The following is an 8,134-nucleotide window of genomic DNA, read 5'->3' as shown; positions in this document are numbered from 1 at the left end:
GGAGTGAGAGTGTGTACGCCCTGTTTCTGGATGTAAGCCGACGACTGATGGTTGTCTGTCGATACCATCACACAGGAGTCCCGAAGATGTGATTGGAATGAGGAAACAGCTAGAAAGACTGCTCGCATTTCGAGATTGTTTATGTGCCGGAGAGACTCCTGAGGAGACCACAATCCTGATAATGTCAGGCTGTGGGGTTCCAGGTGAGCGCCCCAACCTTACATGCTCGCATCGGTTATGAATGTAAAGAAGGTTGCGGGGGGAAGAAGTGGTACTCCTGCCACCAGGTCTCCTCGTCTAGCCACCATTGAAGGTGGGGACTAAGGACGGAAGGATGGGAATCTGTGTTAGCAGATTGTCTGGAGACCATTTCCATCGAGCTGAGAGATAGTGCTGAAGAGGACGTAGGAAGAGACGTCCCAACTGCACGAAGTCTGCTACAGAGCTCAGGATACCGTTGAGTGAGAGAAAATCTTGAGCTGTGATATGAGATTGGACAGCACCCATCTTACCTTCAAAGGAGGTCTGATACACGTTGCGGTGAGACCCTAACCCGATTGATGTGGGTCAGAAAATTCATTCCCACGAATATGAAATCCTGAGAGGGAATGACGTCTGACTTGGCTACATTGAGGAGTCCTAAAGAGAGGAGCTCCTTCCAAAGAACTCTAGGTGTAGCAGAAGCAGTCGACGATCGAGCTGGTGTAAGAGCCAATCGTCGAAATTCTGAGCAGTTCACAACCCCTGTAATCGGAGGTGTGCGCCCACTGCAGCCATGGATTGGTGAAAACTCGTGGAGCTGTGGCCAATCCAAAGGGCAACGTCCCCGAAACTGGTAGACCTGGCCTCGAAGGAGACGCGCAGGTACTTCCGTAGTTGGGATGGATAGGACATGGAAGAATGCATCTTCCAGATCCTAGGAACCCCCCAGTGCATGGTTTTGATGGAGCGCCGAATGAAGGCAGGAGTCTGCATCTTGAAAGTAGTTTGACTAGAACGTGTTGAACACTTTTAAGTCTATGACTGGTCTCCAGAGCCGCTTTTTTTTTTTGAACAAGGAAAAGGCGACTGTAAAATCCTGGAGAACAAGGGTCTGAACCCTTTCTAAACCGCCTGTTTTTCCAGGAGTCAAGAATGGAGTCTGGAAGTTGTGGATGCCTGAGATACCAGATCTATTGGGACGCGAGAGAGTGGGGGCCTTTTTTTCGAATTGAAAAGTGAGGCCTTGTGTGACAAGAGAATAAAACCACGCGTCCGAAGTAATTTGGAGCCATCGATTTGCGAAGTGCATAAGTCTGGCCCCGACTGGTACCTCCGGCATCAGAGCTTGTGGCGGTAGAAAGGGGTATGACCTAGGGCTGACCTTTGGAGGTCCACCCCTTGCGGAAGAAGGATTAAATGACTTTCTGTGTCCGTTTGGGTTTGCCCTTACTCCAATTTTGGTTTACAGAAGGCTTCCGATAGGAAGATGTTCTGTTCTGAAAAGGAGGCCTATTGGTGGGCGACGTGGAACACTGTCCCTTTTAGCGTTCTTGGCCGGTGGGGCTCCTGGGGGCTTAGAAGCAGGGCGCTTAAAAACCACAGGGCGCTGGCCAGAGTTCCTCCTAGCTAAGGAGGCATGTATCTGATCTTCACGATCAGCAGTAAGTGCCGACTGTATCCTCCCTCCGAAAGAGAATCTGCTGTTAGTGGAGCAGTTCGAGGGAGTTAACGCCTGTTCCAAAAGGAAATTATGGGCAAGGAAGAGAGGATGAGGTCTCTCCGAAGCCTTAACATCTCAGACATAGACGACGCAGCATTGTGAGATAAACAACTGCGTAGTACGTGAAAGATGTATCAACAAGGCCTGGAGCTCCTCTGGAATTGAATCAGAGAGCTCCCAAACCAAGTCTAAGGCTGTGGCTGCCATGAGATCTAGCTGGTTAGCCAACCTATGGAACGGCGTTCTCTCTGCTACCAATTTTCCAACAGGGAAGAGGGACTGCTGTATGGGTAGATGATGAAGGCATTGTAAGTGACAGCTTACTAATGTCAGCATCAGGAACCGGAAGTTTTGAAAGGTCCAAACCGGTAGAAGGGTCGGGTACCGGGGCCTTATAACTTTTCCCGCCGTCCATCTGTTTAGGCTCCGTCAGCTCCTTAGGGCTTTCCATGGAGATGGCGAAGGCTTATTGGCTGGCTCAAGTGACTGGAAAACAGCCATTGTGGAAGAGCCAATAGGAAGGCGAAGATCCACTCGGGAAGTCGCCTTACTTATCCTGCCGGGCTCTCGTCTGCGGGCTACCTGTTCTGTAACCGTAACTGCAGATCCTGTGAGAGACAAGGAAGGGCGGGGGCAGAAGTCTCATCTAAGGTATTGAACATCAGTTCGTAAACCTGATTGATGGAGGCCAAATAATAAAGTTAGGCCTCATTAGACTCCGAACCCGCCTCAATCGAACCGTCTGCGGGAGCATTGGATTGATTGAAACCAGTGGATACAGAAGTAGGAATAATAGATTCATTCGCTTCTATCATGAGAGAATCATTTTTCGGCACCATCAAAGATATAGCTGGTGAGTTAGGTCTATCAGAGATCAAGTCAGCAGACTCACTTTGAATACCAGAGGTCGCTGGTAAAGGATCAGTCGAAAAAGGGACAAAGATTCCCGGCAACTGTGGATCCACAAAGTATTGGGATTTGATGGTGTAGCGGCAGCCCGGGACTATACTTCTATGCAATGTGGAAGAGACCCGTGGGGCTGAAAACGCAGCCGAAGTGGTTAGATTAACCCCTGTACCTGAGCCTGATATGTATGCAAACTAGTGTTTGAATACAAATTATGCTCAGTGGTTGTAGGAACGGCTGAAGTGTGTGTTGAGGCAAAAAAGAGGCCGACACACGTGGAAGGGTGTCAATAGATTCCTCAGAGAAGGATCGACAAGGGACCTAGAAGTCCGAGAGCGCCTAATAGAGGAAGGTCTATGTCCCTTATCCCTGCGATGCCGAGACACTGTTCGGCGGCGCTGGGAATGATGTTTCCTGATCGAACGTCTCCCAGAGCGCTGGCGTGATCGCTCTTTACGAGGCATCTACGCCGAGAAACACTCGGTACGTGAACGAAAACGTTTCCCCTCCGATAATGATGAGGGCTAGTTGAAGTTGACGATGAGTCATACGACGACGAGCCGAGGTGGAGGAGTAGCCGGAAACATCAGACACTACACGTTTATGTCTGTGACTCACAGTAGAAACGCGGCTGCGTCTACCTTTGTGGAGTACTGACAAGGTAGTGTCAACATCTACAGTGACCGGAACGGTCTGTGGCACAGACCGGTACCCGGTGACCGGATCGGTCATTACATGACCGGTGACCTGACCGTCAATGACCGGTGACCGGTGACTGGACCGGTCATAGCATGACCGATGACCGGACTGGCAATGATCGGAGACTGGTTGACCGGTGACCGACCGGTCATAGCATGACCGGTGATGCTATGACCGGTGACCGACCGTCAGTGACCGGTGCCGTTGACCGGTGACGACACCAGTCATATCATGACCGGTGACCGGACCGGTCATAGCATGACCGGTGACCGGACCGGTCATAGCATGACCGGTGACGGACCGGTCAATTTGACCGGTGACCGGTGAAGTCTCCGGACCGGTCAACTGGTCGTTCCCGATGAACGGACCGGGCAAATTTTGTCCGGTGTCGTCACGGGCAAGAACCGATGGATGGCATCTCCTGGTGGCATATGGTCAAGATCGTGGTGAAAAGTCCCGACAAACAGAACTTCCCTACTTTGATCTGAACTATGCATGTTGCGTCTACGACTCTTGAAAGTTCGACGCTTGATGGCCCAGGTATCTGCAGACCAATGCTCACAGAAAGGGCAGCAGTTATCCTGGGTACATCCTGCACACGACAGGCAGCTACCATGGTTGTCCCATGCTGCCCTTATGTGTCCACATGAGCCACGTAATTGAGGCATATTTTGCCTTGAACAAACAAACAAATACACAAAACAATACAGAAATAAACGGATGTATATACGGAGAATGTTTTAACACAATACAAAAACTTCTCTATTCTGTTAAACGAAGAATCCAGCGAAACAGAAGCAACAATTAGTCAATCACAAAAATGTCGGTCTTTGTATAACGCATCCGGAATAAGAGTGATTCTGGGTAATATCCCGTTTTGGTTATACAGCTTCACGGCACTATGTGACCGTTCTGACCTGACCGACGGTTTATGAAAGTGTGGGACAATTTGGACAGAAAGATTCCGGATTATTTACGATCCTCCTTCGGGGTGAGTAGCATATGATACAGGTAACGTAATTAAGCTATTAAAAGGGGTCATTGGTGAGTCATGATCAATGTAGCCAACGTTAGCAATTTACATTCCAAACCTAAATTTGGTACAATGGAGCTGTATATTTAGAACTCTTTATCACAGTAGCATATATCCCGTGTTAATGTTTAAAAACCAGCCTGTTTGACCAGAGCTCACACAACCCAACAAATTACAAGCAAAATAGTATTCCCGATCCCATACTAACTTCATAACAATCAATGTGTGTATCCTTCAGCATGACTCATTCCTTCCTCTTTCTCTCTCATATCAATGTTAGGGCATAAATGGGTTAATATCAATTGAGGTTGTGTTTGTTCTTGTGTACTGTGTAGATTTAGAGCACATATGAACGTAGACATCAATCTATAATACAACATCTGAACAAGTTTGGTGAAGATCGGATGAAAACAACTTGAAAATAGAGAGCTGACACTTAATAGACGGATCGACAGACAAGCTCACTCCTATATACAACCCCCCCCCTAACTTCGTTTGTAGGAGTATAATAAATACAAGAGAGCAATGTTTGCATCTCACCATTGCACAGGCCACCCTCATCTGTGTCCTTTGGATCATCACATTCTGTCGTATTGTCACAAACTTGTTCCGCGGGGAGGCAAACAACCGATCCGTTATTTTTTTTACACTTGAAATTCCAGTGGTGACAGGTGTGTGCTGAAAAATATAATATATTTTTAATTCGAGCTCTGCATTTATGCATTTATGCCTGTCCTCTAGAAAAAGGCCTTGGCAAACAGCGTAGACCCAGATGAGACGCCGCATGATGCGGCGACTCATCAGGGTCTGCGCTGTTTGCTTAAAGGAATTTCTGTAAGAAATATTCTAAATATAGAAATGAATATACCAGACATCCCTAATTTTGGAAATAAATTGATCCAATTTAGAAGGATGGGAGAGTCCACTAGGCATAAATGGGTTAATGCATGTGTGTAAAGTGTCAACGCCGATCTGACTATGCATTCTTCAAAGTCTGATCAGGGAAGACACTTTCTGTCTAGACTGGATTATCGCTTAGAAGAGACGTCTTAACATGAAAAATTCCATTAAAACAGAAAGTCATCTCTGATAAGCCCTTTGCATACTGCGCAGATTAATCTTGAATGATACTTGAGGCAAATGCTTTAAAATCACTTAGGAATTTGTGGTCTCCTTAGCGGAAAAAGAAGCCCCTGATCAGACTGCATAACTGCGCAGGCTGGTTTGAAGCTACGCTGTCTGAACATCAATTAAGACACATTTTCGTGTTACACTGGTCATCTGTCCATGAAAGATATAGCTCAAATCAAGTTTTTTTTGGGGTAGATTATTGATTGAATAAGTTAAACTTATTTATTTGAGCTGAATTACTTAGGAAGCCTTAGGCTTATTTGAAACGCTCTCGAGTCCATTTTCTGGGACTAGAACCAGATCCTGGCTTCTATTGGGGAGATTTTAAGAATGCTTCCACAGTGGGGATCAAACCAGTCGCTAGACAGACACAAAATCCATTTTATCCCATTTTCAACGCGACATTGACAGTATAACACGTTGTGGAATATACTAGCCTGTCTTCAACACTGTGGAATATACCTGTCGCATGCACGGACTACTTTTCAAATGACGTCATGCCATATGCGCTAAAATGCGAGAAAACTTAAGCTTCAAAATTATATGACCTTCAACCTTTAAATCTAGTCATATGACATAATTTTTCGCCATCCATATAATGGTGAATCAGCTGAAAATGACACTTATTGCATCATTTCCCCCCCAAAAAAATTGACGATTTATTATAAACACAACTAATTTCACATGTACATGTACTGTATACCGACATATTTGAATTGTCAATTTATCACATTTTCCTTATTTTGTGTAATGTGCATTGTTTATAACCCATGCATATACTTTTGAGGTTTAAGAATGTACAACAAGCCATACAAATATCGCACAATTCATAAATAATCTGCAATATTTGCTTTCCGATTTAATTCACGTTAGGCATAGAGCTGTGTAAAGTATAAGATGGTAAAAATAGCACCACACTGGAATTCATAACGTCCCATTTTGTACACGGGTATTATACACTCATTTATTTGTTGTGTAATGAAATGTTTTTATTCTTTGTGTATTTATATATTAAATTATTTTCTCGTACAATAAGCACATTTACCATAGACAAATAACATTGTGCAAGTTTAAACATAATTATGTTTGTATCAGAAATCTGCAAATGCATCCGAGTTTACCAACGGCTATTATTTGATAATCTGCTCCGGTTCATTTTAACAGCAGTAATGTACATAGAGTACATGACGTAGCGTGTGACGAATCAGAAAGTTTATCGAGTTATTCTACCAGGAAATCCTAAAAAAAATATGGTGACTCTTTACTTTGCAAAAGCAACCGAGTTTACCAACGGCTATTATTTGATAAACTGCTCTGGTTCATTTTAACAGCAGTAATGTAGAGTACATGACGTAGCGTGTAACGAAGAAGAAAGTTTATTGAGTTCGTAAACTCATTTGAATATAGTGATAGGATGGCATAAGGGTCTTTATTTACCAATGCTGAAATAATTATTAAAGACCCTAGATGCAATATCGTGATTTATTGAGTTAAATGGATTATTAGATGGATTTTTAAAGGATAATTAAAGGTTAGATACTAGTTCGAACGTGTTTTGCTTTTTTTGTACTTTTGTCGTTCCCTGTTCTCGGGGAAATGATTTAACATGGACGCCAACATCATTTTGTCAGGAGGCAATCGCCGCTATATTGGATTTTGATAATTTTCTTTCGAAAATAAAATGAATTATAGTAAAGTAAAATCTTCTTTTTGGGGTCGTAATGTGTTACGATTCGGATACTCTGTAAAATTGAATCGAGGCATATGGTGATATTTTTAGTTGTTTTACAGTTTGTGTGTAAATTTTTTAAGACTATTTTGCGTACCAGAACAAATACATTTATATCACTATGCATGGTTACATTCGTTTGATTTTAAGCGCTTTTAAGACTGAATTAAAATTATTGTTAACGTTATTAGATCTATTTATGTTAAATGTCACATTACAAAAAAAATCAAATGGGATAAATAGAATACTAGGATTAGCGTTGAATACAGAGAAGTTTATGTTGCTCGGCTCGAACACCGGAAACGCTCGCCAAGGCTCGCGCTCCCGGCGTTCTAAGCCTCGCAACATAAACTTCTCTGTATTCAACGCTAACCTAGTATTCTCTTTATGCCACAGTGACCTTATAAATTGACCATATTAATTTAATTCACAAGTGATCAGAGAAATAAATTTAATCTCCTTCATTGCAAGTGCATAACAAACATAACATAACATCTACCAAGAACAACAAATATATATTAATCTTATGCTTTTTGTGTGTTTTTTTACAATTTAAGTTTAGAGACTTTTGCCGGAATAATAACATAACAACATCAGAATAATGATATTACACAGTGAAATAATTTTCACTGAATGAAAAAGTGGATTAACATCTTTCAATCAGTGATATTTTCTCTATAAACTCTGGAAAAACAGGGCTTAATGCATGTGTGAAAAGTGTTATTCTTAACCCTTTGCATGCTGGGAAATTTGTTGTCTGCTAAAATGTCGTCTGCTGAATTTCTAAAATTAGCATTTTCTTCGATTTTTTTCAAAGAATATTATCAGAATAGCACACAGTTTGGATCCTGATGAGACGCCACATTTTGTGGCGTCTCATCTGGATCCAAACTGTTTGCAAAGGCCTTCAAAATTCGGTTCCCGCACTGAAAGG

The 8,134-nt window shown here is 43.1% G+C and overlaps 1 protein-coding gene across 1 annotated transcript in view; it reads right to left on the bottom strand.

Annotated features, from left to right (window-relative positions):
- Positions 1 to 8,134, bottom strand: part of LOC127849051 (low-density lipoprotein receptor-related protein 2-like) — a 121,898-nt gene that overhangs the window by 6,903 nt on the left and 106,861 nt on the right. The window contains exon 20 of the mRNA XM_052381773.1: positions 4,881 to 5,018. Coding sequence (XP_052237733.1) covers positions 4,881 to 5,018 — 138 coding nt within the window. The remainder of the gene's footprint in view (positions 1 to 4,880; positions 5,019 to 8,134) is intronic.

The sequence above is a fragment of the Dreissena polymorpha genome, chromosome 10 (genome assembly GCF_020536995.1).
Source record: "Dreissena polymorpha isolate Duluth1 chromosome 10, UMN_Dpol_1.0, whole genome shotgun sequence".
Taxonomy (NCBI): domain Eukaryota; kingdom Metazoa; phylum Mollusca; class Bivalvia; order Myida; family Dreissenidae; genus Dreissena; species Dreissena polymorpha.
This window is presented reverse-complemented; position numbering and strand designations above follow the sequence as displayed.